Raw genomic sequence first — 21,159 nt, forward strand, 5'->3', positions numbered from 1 at the left:
ATATTTGAATGTAAATTTTGCTAGTCTGTACATATAAATAATAATGAAAGCCAGCGTTTTTTTTTTTCAAACCTTGAAAGTTATTGATGACAATGGCAAGGTTGTCACTATATAGGGAGAAGACAAGGTGTATGTCATAAATCACTGCTATGTATGGAGATTTCAATTTTGATATTCATTAGAAAAAGTGGACAAAGTGACAAGTCTCCTAGACAGCTGCATAACTATTGATCTCTGCAGAGGGGGAGTTACCATAGATTTCGATAAGTAGTTATTGTAAATAAGAAGTCAAATTACATGATGTACGTGTCGTCATACCAAATCAAATTTGTTCATAATCTTCAAGTTTTAGGTTTCCATTCATTTTCATTTACTCCAATCCTAGAATATCTCATCTTGTAGTCTTCAGTGTGAAGGACTTTGAACTACCGGGGTAAGTTAGGTTGTTGTAAATTGTATTATGTGTACCAACAATTCATGTAGCCGGATTGGACATTTATGTGTTAAACCCTGTACAAGCTAAGTTGAATGTATTCAAGCAAAAAAATACAGGATTTATACCCTGGTCATTCTTTGTCACAGCAATGCGTGTCTACGACATTGGTTCTTTTATTCATTCAGCTGAAGAAAATATTAGCGACATCACAAGGGGCCCCCTGTCAATATGAGTCAAAGACAAATAGTTACAAATATTCTGACTGAATGAAAAACAATTATCGTACAGTAATTTAATCATACCTGCATAAGTGTGATTTGGAAACTTGTAGCCCAGAAACTTGGCAATTTGGCTCAACATACTTGCTCATTTTGGCAACCAACATAGTCAAGCCAGATAACCAAGTCCCTGGCCTACAACATTTTAGGAAAATAGAGAATGTGTTGACTTAAATTTTGATACCCCTAGAATTAATAATGTAACTGTATGTTCAAATGAAAATTCATCATATTATATTGTCACGACATCAAACATCTTGTATTGTTGGTTTGAATGTGTATAACTGAGCTTATTTATGCATGGAGTGAACGTAATATTTGAGAGATAGCAAAAACTTTCTCTGCAAACCTTGACAGATTCTAAAGTCTACATTTGCTGTAGCAAGCAACCTACTTTTCAATATACACAGTTGGCAGATACATTTATGTACCAGATTTGTAGATAACCACTGTGTAGACGTATTATTTGGCATGTATTTGACAACCCATACCCATGTAGTTGTATCGCTTGACAGGTCTTGACAACCCATGTAGTCGGACTGACAATTTATACGACCCTTGGCACATTCATGACAAAGTTTCAGGTTGGTTGGTTTATTAGTAGATGGGTGGTGACACTCCGAGGACATGACTTGGCAATGATTTGTGATGGGAAAACTAATGTCATAGTTCATCATAGTTAAATCATAGTCGGTAATTATAGGAAAGTGGAAAGTGAAGTATTTTCAGACGCTTTGATAAATGGCAGGTTCCATTGATGCGAGAATTAGGTGCGCTGTGCCAAAATTTTGGACCCTGTAAATGTACACGGTCTAGATATGGTGAAGTTGGTAGGAACGTTAGTAGCCTAGGGTAAAGTCTACCAGTCTCACTACACTACATATATACACAACATTTCAAAATTATTTCAAATTCTGCAACGTCAATTATTTTATAGGTATTGAGTTATTATATGTACTCTATCCATTAATTTCATCTTTGTTACATTCTTTGAACAAGATAAAGTTATTTGCTGACAGAGATCAGGTATATTCATATCCCTGTGTGCTAAGTGCCAAATGCTTTTCCTTTGTGACAGTATTCACATCCAGGGGTATTGAAATTGAATGTCATTCTACCTCATGATACAAATTGACGGCACACAATTTTCATAAAATCCGTATACAACTAAAAGTAATATTATATCATACATCTCAATACAACATCTTTCAGACGATAAAGTCATTTATGAAAATTTCTTCTCGCCAGTCAAAAAATGTCTTGGCAGCTCATCCCAAATTTTTTGCCAACTTCTTGTCAGCATTGTCAGGGGTATACTAGTACAATGGACTATTGTTGTGTTGTGTGTTGAACTGTTCATGTATTTAAACTATGAACCCAGGGTCCATAAACATTCACTCTATAAAAGCGATATCAGCTGAATGTTTAAACCCTGAATAGTTTCATTTTGGTGTGTCTCTACTTCTGATAAACCTTGCTAGATTCTAGATTGTGTGTGTATGTATTTTGATGAGATTTTTGTGCGTATCTACTCCACCCATGATAAACCTGTTGCGTCCACTCCATCTAATGACATACCATCAATACATACCGGTCCATCATATATACATTTGTAATGGTAACCTTTTGAACTGTTTGATAAGATAATGAGAGAGATGTTATCAGCTAGTACACATGACAGTTTGTTGTGATTATGAGATCAGGCTGTTACTGATTGTGTTACCTTGAATTGTATAATCTTATATCCTTGGTTCTTGTAATACTTGTAATACATCATACGCAAACTGCATGTTGTTCGCAGTGTGTTCTCTATATAATGCATTGCTGCCAAAAGGTTTCTTGTGGTACACAATAACTTTGCATTCTCTCATCTCAGACCATGTGGTGATTGACTCACAAACACTATGCCCTCTATCATCAGTTTGTGAATGATGTACCATTGGTGCACAGTAATTTCATAAACCACCAAAATGTACTGTCAAGGCAGTATGACAAGTCAGATAGCCAAGTCACTGGGTTATACTGTCAAGTCAGATAGCCAAGTCACTGGGTTATACTGTCAAGGCAGATAGTCAAGTCTCTGGGCTGTATTGTCAAGTCAGATAGCCAAGTGTCTGGGCTATACTGTCAAGGCAGTATGTCAAGTCAGATAGCCAAGTCTCTGGGTTATACTGTCAAGTCAGATAGCCAAGTCACTGGGCTGTACTGTCAAGGCAGTATGTCAAGTCAGAGAGCCAAGTCTTTGGGCTATACTGTCAAGTCAGTATGTCAAGTCAAATAGTCAAGTTTCTGGGCTATACTGTCAAGTCAGTATGTCAAGTCAGATAGCTAAGTCTCTGGGATATACTGTCAAGTCAGTATGTCAAGTCAGATAGCTAAGTCTCTGGGATATACTGTCAAGTCAGTATGTCAAGTCAGATAGCCAAGTCTACGGGCTATTATACTGTCAAGTCAGTATGTCTGTCAGATAGCCAAGTCTCTGGGCTATACTGTCAAGCCACTATGTCAAGTTAGATAGCCAAGTCTCTGGGCTATACTGTCAAGTCAGATAGCCAAGTCACTGGGCTGTACTGTCAAGTCAGATAGCCAAGTGTCTGGGCTATACTGTCAAGTCAGTATGTCAAGTTAGATAGCCAAGTGTGTGGACTAGGATTATTAGTGTTGATTCAGCTAGAATCTACCATGGACTGAAAGATTCATCTTTGTTGTTGCCCCTGTTGTTAATCATTCACTAAACACAATGAATGTCCATACCAATGAATTTTTTAGTCTAACTTTATCAAGGAATAACTATAACAAATTATCATTAGTTATAATTGTAGATTGTGACACTTGCTATGAAAACCTGCCTGAAATGTAAAACTTTTCATACACAAGTTCTTTTTGTCTATGTCCACACTTTTGATTGGGAAACACATGTTTCGAACAATTCACTTGTCCTTTTTCAGTGTCTAACTGGATCTGACAGAATGATCCAAATTTTGCTGGAGGTGTTGAGTATTAAAATTGGAGGTGTGAAATAGTTGTGTATGAATCATACTCATAGTACTTACAATGATGAACATACCTAGTCACTTATTAAACCTTTTATAGTCTCATATGATATTTTCATAATGTAGTGGGAAAAAAATCATGAATATATCACCAGTAGAGAATTAAATTGAAACTCAACAATCCACATTGTGTAATTATGGGAAGTACTAGAAGTTAGTTATTGGGATTGAAGCCCCCCTCCCCCCCCCCCCTTCCATTCCCTCTGCCCCCTCCCCTCCCCCTTCCCTTCCTTCTCCCCTTTGTTTGTCAACTTGACATTCTTGTTAACCATGTCATACTGATTAGTAACTCATTCGATACCCACCAGTTTGGTTGCATCAATCGCAATCACATTTTAATATTTATAATATGACTATTTGCTGTTAGTTCATAGTTACCCCTTTATTTACACCTTCACCTTCAGTGCGAGTAAAATATTGAGGTGATTTGTTTTACAGATGAGTGCATATAACAAGTAGATATACAAGATCAACTACAGAGTAATACAAGTTGAATAAGATACCAAATACTCAAGTCATTATGTAAACTGCTACTGTGACAGTAATCTCACCTTGAAAATGTTTGTTTCTGATATACTATCTTTCTCTGTAATTTTAGGAAAAACGTGATAGATTGGAAGAATTCCTACATTTATTTTTAGTGATGGCAGCTGATACTACCAGTACTCATGAAGATCTAAGAGACTTCAGGTAAACTGTACCGTAATATCAATGTTTTGTCGTATCAACTCACTCAGGATATCTTTCTTTAAAGTGGCCATTTGGATGAGGGATTTGGTATTTATTTTTTGATTTTTGAATTTATAAATCAATTTTAGCATGGCTTCCTACTTGCAAAATCAATGTGAAACAATATAAACTGAAGTCTGTGTTTGTTACTCAATTCAGTGCAAAAAGGTCAAAAGTGTGTAAAAAGTTTGTTATAACAAACTTTTTACACATTTATCAATCTTCTGCAATTTATTGAGTTATAAACAAGGACTTGGCATATATTGTTTCACATTTTTTTTTTCAAGTACAAAGCCATGGTAAAATTGATTTATAAATTAAAAATCTGAAATAAATACCCAATCCTCATCCATATGATCTGACAGATATTTGGCTTGGTTTTCAGTGAAGAACGAAAATGGTAATGTAGTGTCAAATTTATCTATGTAAGCAATCATTCAATTATGATAGTTTTACTCGGTAGACAACTTACCTATGGCCAGTGATTAACAAATCTAGGTTGTGAAACTGGGTTCTGACCGAATGATCACCTTTGCTTGATAAAGTAGGGCACAGAGTTGTTCTTCAGTATGTCATCTTACACTTTAACAATGTTGACTAACTTTATGCTATAATTACTGTAATCTAGATAAACTTTATAGAGGTCGTCAACATCACATGAAAACAAAGACAGTACCATGCAGTCTATCAAATCTATTAATCTCTATCTAACTATTTAACTTTATTTGAATAATTTATAGTATGCTAAAGATATAGTTAGACATTTCCAATTCACCATTTTTAGCACAACTGAACTTGTTCAGTAGTGCTATAGGGATCGCCCGGCGTCTGTCTGTCTGTCTGTGTGTGTGGATGTGTGTGTGTGTGTAAACAACTTAAAGTCAAAAACCGCTGAACCGATTGCCACGATATTTGGTGGGTCCATTACTTTGGGTGTCTAGTTGGGAAATTGTTCAAATCAAAATGATCACATCACAGGTGTGTGATTTGGGTCAAAAAATGTGATTTTTGGTCAAAAAACTTAAACTCAGAAACTACTGGGCAGATCGGTGCGAAATTTGGTGGGAACATTCTTAAGGGGGTGTAAAGTAAGATTTGTTCATGACGGGATGATTCCATCAGTGATATGCAAATTAGGGCTAAAAATGTGTCTTTTTGGTTAAAAATCTATAATTCTAAAACTACTGAGCAGATTGGGCTGAAATTTAATGGGAATGTATCTAGGGATGTATGGACGAAGAAATATTAAGCATACCATGATTCCATGAGTGATATGCAAATTAGGTGTAAAAATGTTCATTTTTGGTCAAAAACTTATATCTCAAAAAGTACTTGGTCAATTAGTCTGAAACTTGGCGAGATGTTTCTGAAACTGTTATTCTGCAGATTTTCTTAAAAACATTTTGACAAAATTGGCCCTAGCCACCATGACCACGCCCTTTAGCAACAACCAAATGGCAGTATATTTTGGTCAAATAACAACATCATCTGGTAAGCAAGTGAGTAAACATTCAAAAAATGTATGCAAATACCCTAGCAACCATGACCACGCCCATAGCAACAGCCAAACGGTGGTGTATTTCACAAAGATAACAACAGGGTTTAATAGATAATTGAATAAACATCCAAAAAATGTATGTAAATTTGCATAGCAACAAGACCACGCCCATAACAACAGCCAAATAATCACGTATATTGCAAAGATAACAACAGGAATAGAAAGACAGATGAATAAACATTCAGAAAATGTATGCAAATACCCTAGTAACCATGACCACGCCCATAGCAACAGCCAAACGGTGGTGTATTTCACAAAGATAACAACAGGGTTTAATAGACAATTGAATAAACATTCAAAAAATGTATGTAAATTTTCCTAGCAACAAGACCACGCCCATAGCAACAGCCAAATGATCACGTATATTGCAAAGACAATATCAGGAATTCATACACAAGTGAACAAAAACATACACAAATGTATGCAAATATATCTAACAACATGACCACGCCCATAGCAACAGCCAAATGATAGCATTTATCGTAAAGATAGCAACATGGTTGGATAGGCAACTGGATAGTTATTCAGCAAATAAACACCTATTGTTAGCATAGACTAGCATATGGATAAACATTTTTAAAAACTACAGTTGTGCTACAACGCCATTGGCGGTATTTTTCTCTGCAATATTGCAATTTCTCTGTAATTTATAATGACACTTGTAATGTCACTATACTATCGGTAGAGCAGAGAGTCCACTTCGATTAGTGTTCATAGTTTCAATATTGTTTTTTCTTTGCTCTACCCCAGTAATGATACCAGATGTGTCTATAACCATCCTAGCTAGGGACTTCGTGTCTGACGTTCATAATTTCAGTACGGTTTGTCTTTGTTTTTTAGTGATATCCAGTAATGGTACCATACCATGTAGTGTGTGGTCACAGAGTTCCACTGTCATTAGTATTGAAAATTCCAATAGTTTTCTCTTTGCAGTACACCGGTAATGATACCAGCAGTGTGTGTTACCTCATACCAGAGAGTTTCCACCAGATGTTCATAGTTCTATTCTTTCTTTGCTATATGTACCCCAGTAATGATACCGCTAGTGTTTGTAACTTCATAGACAGATCCCCTCTGATGTCGATAGCTTTAATTCTGTTTTCTCTTTGCTATACCCCAGTAGCCATACCAACTGTGTCTATACCATCCCTGTACGAGAGTTTCCACCTTGTGTTCACAGTTTCAATACTGTTTTTCTCCTTACTATCCCGTAGTAATGATACCAGTAGTGTGTGTAACATCTTAGCCAGAGAGTTTCTGTCTGATGTCCATAATTGCTGTACTAGTAGTGAATGTAGTAATGGTGATACCAGTCTTCTTATGAACTACCTCCTACACCAAAGAGGATGGCTTCTACTGAATGCACTCAATAACTTAGTTACACAGGTAAGGTGTATTTTCTACTGTATTGATATTCAGTAGTCAGTCTAGAAAATAGCCAGTATTAAAGGGACACAAGCTGACTTTAAACGTGTTTGGGCATAGTTTATGCTGCACATTAGTGTATGTAAGGGTACCTAAAACGTTAAACTGAGACCATGAATGGAGAGTCTCAGTTTGCAAAAAAATAGTCATCTGAAATCAGTCTCAGAAGGTTAGAAATCACCATCTGAGACCAGTCTCAGTTTGCAAAAAAACATCACTCTGAGACCAGTCTCAGTTTGCAAAAAAACATCAATCTGAGACCAGTCTCAGTTTGCAAAAAACATCAATCTGAGACTAGTCTCACTTCACAAAAAACCATGATCTCATACCTCACAAAAAATCATGATCTCATCCCTCATAGAGTCATACCTTTAATACATACATATTTATAAGGTACTCACAGTATTGTACTTACTGGAGCACACTTAGCCACCACTTGCAATGAACTGAACTCAAACCTGGTATCAAAAATATAATAACCGATTGGATCCGATGACATAATTTACTATATCATAGTATATGTATAAAAAAAAAGTTCAAGAAATCCCAACTATGCAATCAACTATTTAAAAACACCGGAAGACAATTGTAATGTTATACAAAGCATGCATTGACATTAAAATAATTTAAAATAGTTTAATCAAGGTTTTTATGCAAGTATTTTCACTTGAGTTAAAAGTTTATAAACTCAGCGTGTGTCACTTTGAATAAGCATGTATGATCTTGTAAATGAAAACTTCTACTTACACAGTCAAAAAAATGTTGAAAGCAAATCTAAAACTTTCACCGATGTCTTTGCCAGCATTGCCAGGGGTACAGTACTTGAGATTTGATTCCAAACTTTTTTTTTTTAAAACTCTGTGAATTGAATTTTTATTTGTACTATGAACTAACAGTCTGTGAACATTCATTCCTGCATGTATGATCTTCTGTAATATATTAATAATATAGTGTTTATTCACCAATATGATCAAATTAAGCTTAAAATAGATACATGTACAGAATATACTTAGCAAAGGGGATTTAGAAATAGCAAAGCTAGTCAAGCTTGTAACCCTAGTGACTAACAAACATACTAGACTAGTACTTGTAGGTGTATACATACAACATTACAAATTGCCATAGGAACTGTCACAAATAAGAAACATTAAAAAAGAGAAAGATCACAACAAACAATGATGGAACAGAAAAATTGACACATACTAGCATTTATTACATCTCAAAAGGAATCCCTTGTCTGACTTGCCCCTCAATGACTGCATTAACGGGTGTCATTTTGGGTTTGAATGTCGCTCATTGTACCTTGTTCTCAAGTTATTCAAAGTGCTCAGAAGTTATTCTTGGTGGTAAATCGGGTCTAAAAGAATGTGATTTTTCATCAAAATGGAATGAAATAATGTTAGTGAAAACTATGTAGCAATGTACAGTAGCCATTTTGTGTCTCTTTTTTTGCCACCACTTTTCATGATATTAGTAAATGTATCAAATGATAATCATCTCTTTGGTATGAGAGTAGACATTCTCAAGTGGTTAGGATTCATCTCTACTTACGTTTCGGTGTCATATGTATTGTGTATTGTGCATATAAAGTTAGTAAAGGTGTTGTACAGAAAAAAGATGCAAAAGAAGAAAGCGTGACACTCATGAAAAATATTGGGTTTAGTGATGAAATACATCCTGTCAGCTCTATATCGTGTGACCATCACATGATACCCAAACAAGTATTGGGTCTGGTGATGAAAAACATCCCGTCAGCTGTATGTTGATCACATGACCATCACATGACACTCATACAAGTGTTGGGTCTTGTGATGAAAAACATGCCCATTACATGACAATTGATAATCTAAGTTAGTAATAATATGAGGCACTAGTGCAAGTGAAAGTAGAGGTTTAATTGTTGTAATAAGTTGATTAACACACATGCATTTACTAATTGGTGAATATTTTATGTTTTGGCAACAAACCAACATGTGTTGTAGTCATGGACTTATGTAAAGACCAAGGCAGTGGTGAATCAGATCACTGCATTTTCAAGTCACATTCTATAGAATAGATGAAAATGAAAAAAATCAAAAAAATTTAAGATAGAAAAAGTAGCAGTATAGTACAATGTAAATAACTAGTCTGTAAGATACAACATGTAGAGCAATCCAGTCAGTTACCACTTCATGTCTGCTGATTATGACTGAACAACATAACAAATTGTACAGTCTAAATGAGTTGCCAACCCTTCACGTACTAGGTAGACTTTTTCACTTAATATATTTAATGGTGATAGGATTTGCGATCCTTACGAAACACAAACAGTTCAAATGTCAGTTGAAAATTCAAATTCAACTTCCACACACACAGGAACTTTTGTAAAATTTGTATGACTGTGCATGTGTGTGCATGTGTGTGTGTGTGTGTACATGTACACATGTGTGTCTGTAATATGTATGCATGCGTGTGTGTGTGTGTGTGTGTGTGTGCATGCATACATATTGTGCATACATGCATGTGTGAGTGTGAGTACATGTATGCATGAGTGTGAGAGTGTATATACCAAACAAGAATCTACTGAATGTAAAGTTGACAATATAGTGTTCACAAAATTGTTGTTATAGCCAGCAGATATCACATGAGGATAGGCGAGTCAATACTTAACGAGTATCACATATACAATAGGATAGGCAAAGTGTACATTTGTATAGGGTTGGCAATTGTAAGGAAATCTCTCACAAAAAGCATGTGATGTGTTGGAAGGATTCCAAGGTCAACAAGTTATACAAGCATGTAGGAAATTGTGTAAGAGTGACGAGGAAGTGGAACAACATGATCAGGTGTATAAACCATCATCTACATTTTTACACACATGGATGCAATGAACCAAACCATTCAAGAGATTAGTGACGGAAAGGCTCAAGCAAGGTATAATTGAAGTTAAAGTTTATGGAATTGTTGTGGTAAAAGCAATTACCCAAGAGTTGCTGACCTGACAGTCTGTAGAGTATGTTGTATATATACTTTGGTCGTATACTATTACAATACTTACAAGTGAGTAACACTGATACAGAGTTTGTATATGACTGTTTAAAATGAGTGAACTTAAAATGAGTGAATTACCAGACGGGTACGTAATTATGCTGATTTCTGTGAAAGGTTGTAAGCCATGTATATGTAGGTCATTCATCACGATATATAACCAGAAGTGTTATAGCGAACCCTGATATTTTGCTCGTTTGACATTTGTGTTATTGACTTTGGCCCCGATGTTGTGAGTGTGTAATTTTACAAAGTCAAGAATTTTCCAAGTTGAGATACAATCTTTTAATAGTAAAGTACTTGCTAGGGCTGTAGTGATTTCAACCTGTTATAGTGAAGATAGAACAGAGTGACCTACATTTTCTGTGCACTCATGTGAGTGTACATTATTACACGTCTTTCACTAAAACCTGGGCATTCAATCCAAGTGTATTACTAACATTGACACAGCATTGATAAAATGTAATGAGGCATACCATAGCAGTATTACCGGTAGTTTGAATGTATTGGGACAGAGAGTATACACCTGACTAGACCTATTGTGCTGAGATATCAGTGTCCATACATGTCATCATCTTGGATGAGACAGCCAGGTTGATGTTCAACTTAAATGCTCACTATGCCATGAAACAGGTAGAGTTTTGATTTGTCTGTTTGTTTGTATGACCCAGCCGATCCTTGTCAAAGTTCAACTAAGGTCATCAAATGATAACCAGGGTAGATATGAACATGAAGTATTGTACATTGTGTTGAGTTGTGATGATCGCCATGTTATCAGCAGGGCAGGGGTTTGTGTATAACTGTCCTCAAAAGACTACGATATGACTGAAATAGGATTGTTATAGCTGGCGTTGATAGTAGGCGTTTACATTGACAGAAGGTTGTAGGAAAAGTAGTCGTATCGGTCAAATGATTACAGTCCTGGTGATGCTGTACGGATATATAGTTGCAGGTATGTATGCATTGCATGCGTTCATGTACGTATGTTGTATTTTGGTTGTTTACTGCTACCTGGTTAATGGTTGGAAACCCCACCCAATGTGCAGCTCTCATTCACCCGCTGGCATCTTAGTATAAAAAAACAAACTGTTCTGAACATGATGATGCAACATAATACAATCACTAACTAAGACATGGGACATTGATATGTTTCTGTACAAACAATGGTGCAATCTCTAAAACATTGGATATTGGTTTGTTGACTGGGAACACAGACTTGGTGATGTTTCCAAAAATAGGGAGACCGTGATGTTTTGCATTTTATTTTTTAGAAGAATTGAGAGCCTAGCATCTGTCTTTTCTGATACATCAACCAGATGTACACAGTCAAGTAATTTCAACTGAAGAACTATCAATATTGGTAAATGAGACTACATGTACTCAGTTATACCAGAAATATTATCATGTATTTTGTAATCAACATCAGTCAATCAAACAACCTATGTCTATCTTTCTCTGATCTAGTTATCAAATATTTATAAGTGTTTGTGTTACAGTTCAACAGTTGAATTACTGCTCTACTAAATATTTATATAGTGCAGTCACCGGAAAAAAGTATGACAGCTAGGAGAACTGTGGTATAACACATGATACTATGGTCACATGCAAGTATTGAAAGATATGTTCCTGACTCTGGCTTGGTGTCAAGAGCTTCTTGAAATTAGAACACCAAGACAATTCAGTCGTTGGGCTAGTTTAACCCTGACACTAGCCCCATCTACACGTAGGTCGTCCTACCTGAAGCAGTCCCAAGTCCTACCTGGGGTAGGATAGATTTGTGTCTACACGTAGGAAGGTTACAGCGTGGATGTCGCACCTTCTGTCCTGACAGTCATAGGACGAAGTCAGGAGGGTTTCAGGAAACCTCTCAAAGGTGTCCTAAGTCAGGACGCTTTCAGGACAGGTTCAGGACGCGTTTGCGTCTACACAGGCTTCAAACTATCCTGAATCCTACCTCAGGTAGGATTTTTAGTGCCGTGTAGATCTGTATTTATCACTTTTCTCTCTAAGGATTTTTGAGATTGAGGATTAATGTAGTGCCACCTGAAGGGTTACACGGTCTTGCACTGCCACAGGAGGACGGTCCAGATGGGCTGTCAGATATTAAAAAATAAAGATCATCTTGTGACACCAGACTGAAAGATTCATAGCACAGGTTTTATTTTTAGTTATGCACTAAACACAAATGAGCCATTTAATATGGGAGTGTCCACAATTGTGAATCTTTCAATCTTTGTACAAATTTAATTGACTGTGTAGTAACCCTACTGCTGTATTTCAATACCCAAAACATCTTGACCCACTCTGGCCCAGATAAAGAATTAATCCACGCAAATGTTTGATTTTGCATTCATGGAAGATACAAAGGATTATTTTGGGCAGGGCAGAAACACATTAAATTTATTGTCTCTGTTTTCTATTGTCAAAATAGTTGATGGGGATGACATTTACGGTTCTTTCTTTTTTCATAGGGATCATTCCGATGTTTAGAAATTATGAATAATGTCCTCATATGACATGAAAACGAGACATTCATCTCCACCTTAACCCCCACAACCATGGTTGTAATGACTAACATTGACAAAATCAACATGTCGTCAGCAATTAGGGCACAAAAGATGGTCAGTGGCCTCTTGCATTCAGACACAACACTTTGGGTCATACTAAACATTTATTTGCGGTGTATATCATCTCTAGTACTGCAACAAAACCTATATTTGCCTATAAGCCATGTCAAAACTATTCATAGTGGTTCTTTAGCTGTTTTGGTAAGTCTTCACTGTGTGGTCTAATCTGCAGGTACACCACAATAACCTCACTGTGATATTAACTCCTTACCAATTTGAATGTACTTTATTTTTGAATCAATTCATAAAATCAAATTCCACTGAAGCTCAGATCAGTTAATATGTGTTAGGCTGGCCAGTTATGAAATATTAAATTGCTAGATGAAGTGTAGTTCAGTGTATAACTATGATGCAACAAAGTACAAATTTTATGATATCCAAAGTCGTTTCATAAATTTCTTGTTCTTTATCTTTAAATACATGTTGTCTGCATCCTCTTGTCTGGATTATGTTCAAAGTAAACCAGTATTAAGCTGACAGTGTGCAATGTTACATGTAGCCTAGCTGATATTATAAAGTAAACCAATAAATCTATAACATTACCTGGCAATTTAATAAGTGATTACAATATTTGTTGTCACACAAATTAAGATCTCCAAGATATTAGCTCATAATGAGGAAGGGCCGATTCTGGGGGTAGTACATGTACTTGTGGCCAGCTCTAGTAGGGGTGTGTGGCCAGTGCTGGAAACCCCAGGCCTCCCAGACCCACTTTGACCAAAAACTAATGCCCCATTTTAGATCATTACATGTTTTAAAAGATGAAAGTTTAGACCGCAATACATTTTCCTTAGGAAGCAACATTTTGGGGCAATTAATGGCAGTCCACATTTTAGACCAAGCAAAATTGAAAATAATGCAAAGGGGCCCCATTTTAGTCTTCAGGTTGAAAAAACGCTCCATTTTAGACCAAAGGGCTAGAAAATGCACCCCTAAGGGCAGCACATAAACATATACATGTACTCAAATAAGGGTTGTAGCACCCCTCCCCCGGGGGTTTATGTCCTGATACATCTCAACTTTTCTCAAATTATTATCAACTTTGAAGTCTGTATCTCTAAGTACTCATGTTGGATGTACATGGCCTAGATAACCCACCTACATGTACATGTAGTACACATATAAATAAATAAATGAAGTAATTTCAATCTATCAACCTGTCCTACATTGCATAAAGTAAAACAGTGGAGCTTTGTTCTTGACAGACATAATGTACGTGTCAGTTGTGTAATTAAGGATGGTGGATATAATTTACTGGTTTTATCAGGTCTTGTCTGGATTAACCAGGCTTATACTGTAGTCAAGATCTGTATCTATGATGATCTGGTTGACATAGCGACATAAAACATGGAGTCTGGATCAAGTAGACAGGGATTAGTTGATGTACCTCTGTGTTTCTATGTTGACCAGTTTTGTTATGTAAGGTACATGAGCCAGTGTTTCCTGGATTTGCCAGTTTGTACCAGGATGAGACCTGGGACTTGTGCATTGAGATCAATCAGATGTGATTCATGGGGTTTTATAATACAATCTATTATACTACCCGACATGTGATCCGGAGTTGTCAGTTTATACCCAATTCGATGACTGTATTCCGATTTTACACTACAACATCTTCTCACATTACTAATGTGTGTAATGTAATGTGTGAATTAAGATAACGTAGAGTGTAAAATCGGAATACGATCATCAGGAACTAGACTAGTTTGATCATTGAAGACTAATAAAATGAGAGAGGATGTTGACTCTGTCATCTGGATTAGCAAGGATTTAGTCAACCACAATTTTGTTCTAAGTTGATTTGATAGCAGTACAAACTATTACATGTAGTAGGGGTACTGTATGATGACATCAGGATTTGTTGGTCTGCACCAAGATTAGACTTGTGGCCTGTGTATTGAAGTCAATCAGATTTGATGCATCAAGTTTTATAGTACCTGACATGTGATATTGATTAATTTGATTTGTTGGTTTACACTTAAATTTGATGTACTTCTATGTTTATCATTGAGGAGTAAATGAGTATGTTGTCTCTGTCATCTGGATTAACCAGTTAAGATTAGTATAAAGTTTGACCTGATTTGGTACATAGGGTAGGGTTACTGGATCAGTTATCTAAGATTAGCCAGTTAAGATTAGTATAAAGTTTGACCTGATTTGGTACATAGGGTAGGGTTACTGGATCAGTCATCTAGGATTAGCCAGTTAAGATTAGTATAACGTTTGACCTGATTTGGTACATAGGGTAGGGTTACTGGATCAGTTATCTAGGATTAGCCAGCCAAGATTAGTATAACGTTTGACCTGATTTGGTACATAGGGTAGGGTTACTGGATCAGTTATCTAGGATTAGCCAGCCAAGATTAGTATAAAGTTTGACCTGATTTGGTACATAGGGTAGGGTTACTGGATCAGTTATCTAGGATTAACCAGTTAAGATTAGTATAACGTTTGACCTGATTTGGTACATAGGGTAGGGTTACTGGATCAGTTATCTAGGATTAGCCAGCCAAGATTAGTATAACGTTTGACCTGATTTGGTACATAGGGTAGGGTTACTGGATCAGTTATCTAGGATTAGCCAGCCAAGATTAGTATAAAGTTTGACCTGATTTGGTACATAGGGTAGGGTTACTGGATCAGTCATCTAGGATTAGCTAGCCAAGATTTGTATAAAGTTTGACCTGATTTGGTACATAGGATAGGGTTACTGGATCAGTCATCTAGGATTAGCCAGCCAAGATTAGTATAAAGTTTGACCTGATTTGGTACATAGGGTAGGGTTACTGGATCAGTCATCTAGGATTAGCCAGTCAAAATGTTTAATATCAAATTTGACCTGATTGATTGGTATGTATACATATAAGGTTACTGGATCTGTCATCTTTGATCTGTCAGTCTGTACCAGGCTTAGACCAGGTCCTGTATCATGTCTACATTAGTTGTCTCTGTCACCTGGATTAGCCAGAATTTAGCTCGCCAAAATGAAAGCTAGCCAAAATGCTTGATATTAAAGTTGACCTATTGGTGGTACATACATGTAGGGGTACTGGATTTATCATCTAGATTTGTTAGTCTACCATACCTTCATCTATATCATATGTGTCGAGATCAATGTTGCATCGAGTTTATACATTCTCGCAAACCTGAGCTGTTATTTCTTCTGTGACACTGCGAAATAACGAATAACCTCTTGGTGGTGTATCTTTGACGGTGCTGTCAAAGAGGCTGTGGTTTACAACAATGAGTTTGTTATACAAACATGATCTGGATTTGTCAGTTTATACTAGATTAGATGTATGTCTATATGTTGATTGGTATGGAGTCAATAAGTATGTTGTGTCTGTCATCTGGATTAGTGAGGATTTAGCCAGCCAAAAAAGTTTATCAAAGTTGACTTGATTTGGTACATAGATAGGGTTACAGGATCTGACATAAAGATAAATCATTCTGCACCAGGATTAGATCTACAATATCATGTGTATGTTGTCTCTAATCTGGATTAGCCAGGATTAGCTAGCCAAGATTTTCATCAAATTTGACCTGGTAGTGGTACATGTATAGGGATATGCAGGATCTTACATCTGGATATTAAAGTCAGTCCGTACCAGGATTGGAATTACTGTATTAGTGTTGATACATGCCATTGGATTATATATTCTCCAGGGATGGTGTGAGGAAGTATATAAAACCATTGGCATATTGCACCATTGTAGGTCCATGCCAGGGGAAATAACTACATGGGATTGGATCTTTATCAAAGCTGACCAGTTTTGTAACATAGGGGGTTGGGGGGTTGGGGGGTACATGATGTGTGATTCAACTGGATTGGAACAGTATCGACCAAAGCTTGCCGTGCAGATTTTCTACTTGGGGTGGGGGGTTTACATGATGTGTGATTCATCTGGGTTGGAACAGTATCAAAGCTGACCAGATTTGCTACACTGGGGTCACATGACATTTGGTTCAACTAAATTGGATCTGTATATTAAGGTTGACAAGTGTAAATAAAGGTAGAGGACCTCTTAATATGATGATTAGTTGGTCTGATTTAGGATTAGATTTATTACCTGTAACTCTGGGTTACCTGACCTGTGATCCGAATTAATCCAGCTAGATCTATGGCGATCTGATTTGTTAAAGATATCGTAGTATGATCTGGATTATAGGCAAGATTAGTTGGTCTGTCCCAGGGTTAGATCTTTCATCTAGATATGTTTTGATTTACTATAGTAGTGATGGATGTACCATGAATATTATTACTAGCGTCAAGGTGGTTCTGTCTAGATACCCACAAAAAATTTTGCCAGATGAAATATTTCTTCAAGAAACATTGTATTTTGTCAGTCTTATTGATAACTGTCTAAAAAATTTAAAAAAAAAGTCTAATATCTGTTTGACTGGATTTTTGTAAGACCACATACCAATGTACATGTTGGTTGTCATACTCCAAACTGCTTTGTCAGTTCATACTTACTATCATTAACAAGACAGACTACGTAAATCATGGCGTCAGTGGCCGAGTGATTATCTCATCTCCTCCTTAACATTACAATTTACAGCTTAAGTTCAAACCTGGTCAGCGCTGGCTGGGTTTGATTTAAAGTTTAAACCAAGTCCGATTATTGTTCAGTTTGACCCTATCAAAGGTTTTCCATGGTACTTCGATTTCTTCCTACTTACAACACTTGAACACCTGGGTGCGTACAACACTTGAACACCTGGGTGCGTACAACACTTGAACACCTGGGTGCTTAATACAACACTTGAACACCTGGGTACTGTACTGTACCAACCATATTGGACTTTCCCAACCGTATAAGACAATCTCAAGCAACGTGTTGAATTTAAAAGTACAGGCCAAAATAGTTGGGTAACTTTGTATCTTATCACGTTTCTTTGATTTTTATCACTTACATAAAAGGTCTGGACAACAGCCAAGTTAGATGGATGGCAATATTTTACTGGCTCATCCTCTGTCAAATAATCAAAAACTAGGTCAATACTTTTATGATGTATTCAAACCTGTATCTTTTATCACTATAAAACTACTTGATAATAATTCACTGATACTATCGCAAAATAAAACATGAGATGAGAAGTTGACTGTTTTCATCTCACAGGCACTGACAGACGTGATTGCAATCATGGCCAACCTTTGATACTTAGGATTTAAATGCAAACACACCTGTAAGTGTACGTGCACCTAGGGGTGACTCTGACCTGCATTGATATGCTGATCGATACTCTGTTATTGATTCATTGGTGATACGTGCAGAAAGACATGGTGGTGTGGTGTGAGTTTTTATGTACTGACAAAAGCTACCATTGATGTAAATGTTTGATACTCATTCATAGATAACTTGTTGGTATGTGTACAAAGACACGTAAATGTATGATGGCATGCATGCTTGACTTCTGAACTGGCAGTGAATTTTATCTACAAAAAAAAAACTAGTGTAAGTTACTATTTGATACTCAGTCATAGATACGTACACCATTAATACATGCATAAAGACATCATGTATCTCATGTAGTAGTGAGTAAGCATGACCCATCATCCAAGGTGGGGGTGGGGTACTAGGAATGGGGGTGGGGGTGGGAATGGAATGGGGTGGGAGTATGTAGTTTGGTTTACAAAGAAAATAAAGTGTGTAATATAAACAACATGAATAATAATCTACATTTCTCCTTTAATATCTTATGCTTTAAAAAGCCCAATTTACAAAATGACTTCAGAATCTGAGTTACATTTTCAAAAAGTTGATGACAATAGCATAAAGGTGTACCTTTATCATAAACTTAAGTTATAGATGTTCTGCCACCCAGTGAGTTGTGAGAGTCTGTACTATAGAATCGTTAACTTGTCATCATTGTAACTATTATCAAGACACTGGTCATCACTTCAAGTAGGTCTCCAAACCACTTAAAGTCGAGTCAAGTACGTGTTGAATGCTTCATTCCATCCTAGACAGTGAGAGTGAGGAGATATTTCTATATTGATGTATTATCAACATATTGTGTAAGACTCTGGAGAATGGCCAAACCCTTATGTGAATTACCATCAACTCTGCAAAAGTGCAAGTGCTCGGTACGCTGTACTCTTGTGTGTATACAGAGTAGACGGATCCATCAGCAAGCGCGGAAATGTTGTTCTCCAGCATCCATTTTGTCGTCCATCCTAAACAGGCGCCTATAGTACTATAACTTAAGGGCTCATTTTTCCTGAAAAGTGGTAGACACAAGTATTTTCTATATTTGAAAAGTTACGTTCTAGACATTACTTTGTTGTCATGGATACAGAGTCACTTTATTCTGTGTACTGATGTCTCATGACAAAATTGTCATAGATACAGACAACAAGTAAATCTACTTAGAGTGAGGGCGTCATAGTTTCGAACACACAATTACAGGGGATCGAGGCTTTTGGAGGTACAATGAGCCCTTTGTTGTGTTCATATATCATCAGGTGTTCAAGGACAAATCTAATTACCTTCAGATGACAAACGCAAAAGGAGAGGGAAAAAAAGGGTCAAAAATTCGATGTCACACATTTCTGATTTCAAAGGAGCAGAAAGTAAAAAAAAAATCTAGATGTGAGATGTAGTACTGGTACGACATCTGTTGCAGTACATTTGTGGCAATATATTGAGTATGAAAGACCTGTAGAAATATGCAGTGTAACTTTCCAGTGCATAGGAACGACTGAAGTGAGAAATTGAAACTTTTATCCTGCAGAGCAAGCAATTTGAGGGTCTTATAACATGTTTGAAATCTTGCCTTTTATTATTATCGTTTTGATATCTTCAAAGATAATTTCAAATAAATGATCATATGTATGTGAAATTTATCGACCTTTATCGACATCAATTCTTAAACTCCTGCCTACTTTTACTATAGCAACCAAGATTTCGTTAGTGGTTAGGAGTTTGCTGGAAGTTAGCCAGTTTACTCTAAATGGGACTGTGTTGTGCAATGCGACACAGGAATTGTGCTATGAAATGAATTATATGTAATAGCGGCAGTTAACATGTAACGGTAAATCATTGGGAACGCAGCCTGAAGTCATTAAACTAGGATGTATGGCAGGGATTAGCTGCTTAGGACCAAATAACTGTGTATCAAAATTGGTGTAAAGAGAAATCTAAACACAGAATAGTGGTCATAAATTTTACATCATTGCAATTTGTGATAAATCAAATGTATGCAAATAATTTGGTTACTTGAAAGTCGGGATGTCCTTTTCTGTGGAGAGCAATTTTAGCAGAAAGATCAGACTTTCAGGACAGGAGTCAATGTTTGCACTGACCTGTATAAAGAATCAAATGGTATCTTGGAATATAGTTTAAATAAACTGAAGAAATGGCCAATAGTTAAGCTGAAATTCATGCTATCCTATTGTACAGTACTGGTATACATCACATGCAGTCAGTCTGGAATACACATAATCCTTTCTATATACTTTGTGAATTGAAAATGCCCGCAGTTACTACTGTGGATATAGTGAGTTAAAATGGATTATAGGCTGGCATAGTCTATCACTTTAGGAAATGAAATGGCATGGAACTGTTCTTTTTAGTCCCCCAATGAGAGGACTATTACATGTACAATGGGCTCCATCCATCTGTTCACCCGACATATGTCAGACATACAATATCCGAAAATTAAGCAATTTTTTGCATTTTTGATACTCTTTATAGCATTTATGTGTGACCAATTTCTTTTAAATCATGTCTAAGGTAATACAGAACATGAATAATGTACACAAGCATTACTTTGCATTGCTCATATCACTTTCTGCAGAATAGCAACCGTATATATTTATAGTGAAGAATTGTGATTTACTGTATATATCAAAAGTGTTAATATATAGAGACGCCATTCAAGTGTGTACCCTTATATTATCAACTGTAAACTATTTTTTTAAAACATTGACCTTGACTTTTAATAGTCAGGGTCAATTATCAAAATCCAGCCATTTCCTTCATATCATAGATACTTTGTGGTATAATTTTCTTGCCATACA

At 36.4% G+C, this 21,159-nt stretch overlaps 1 protein-coding gene across 1 annotated transcript in view; it reads left to right on the forward strand.

Annotated features, from left to right (window-relative positions):
• The window catches only part of LOC144453765 (lysosomal-trafficking regulator-like), an 88,982-nt gene that overhangs the window by 4,669 nt on the left and 63,154 nt on the right, over positions 1-21,159 (forward strand). Inside the window, exons 5-6 of the mRNA XM_078145114.1 lie at positions 4,366-4,457; positions 7,269-7,440. Of these exons, the coding sequence (XP_078001240.1) occupies positions 4,366-4,457; positions 7,269-7,440 (264 nt within the window). The remainder of the gene's footprint in view (positions 1-4,365; positions 4,458-7,268; positions 7,441-21,159) is intronic.

The sequence above is a fragment of the Glandiceps talaboti genome, chromosome 2 (assembly GCF_964340395.1).
Source record: "Glandiceps talaboti chromosome 2, keGlaTala1.1, whole genome shotgun sequence".
Lineage (NCBI taxonomy): Eukaryota > Metazoa > Hemichordata > Enteropneusta > Spengelidae > Glandiceps > Glandiceps talaboti.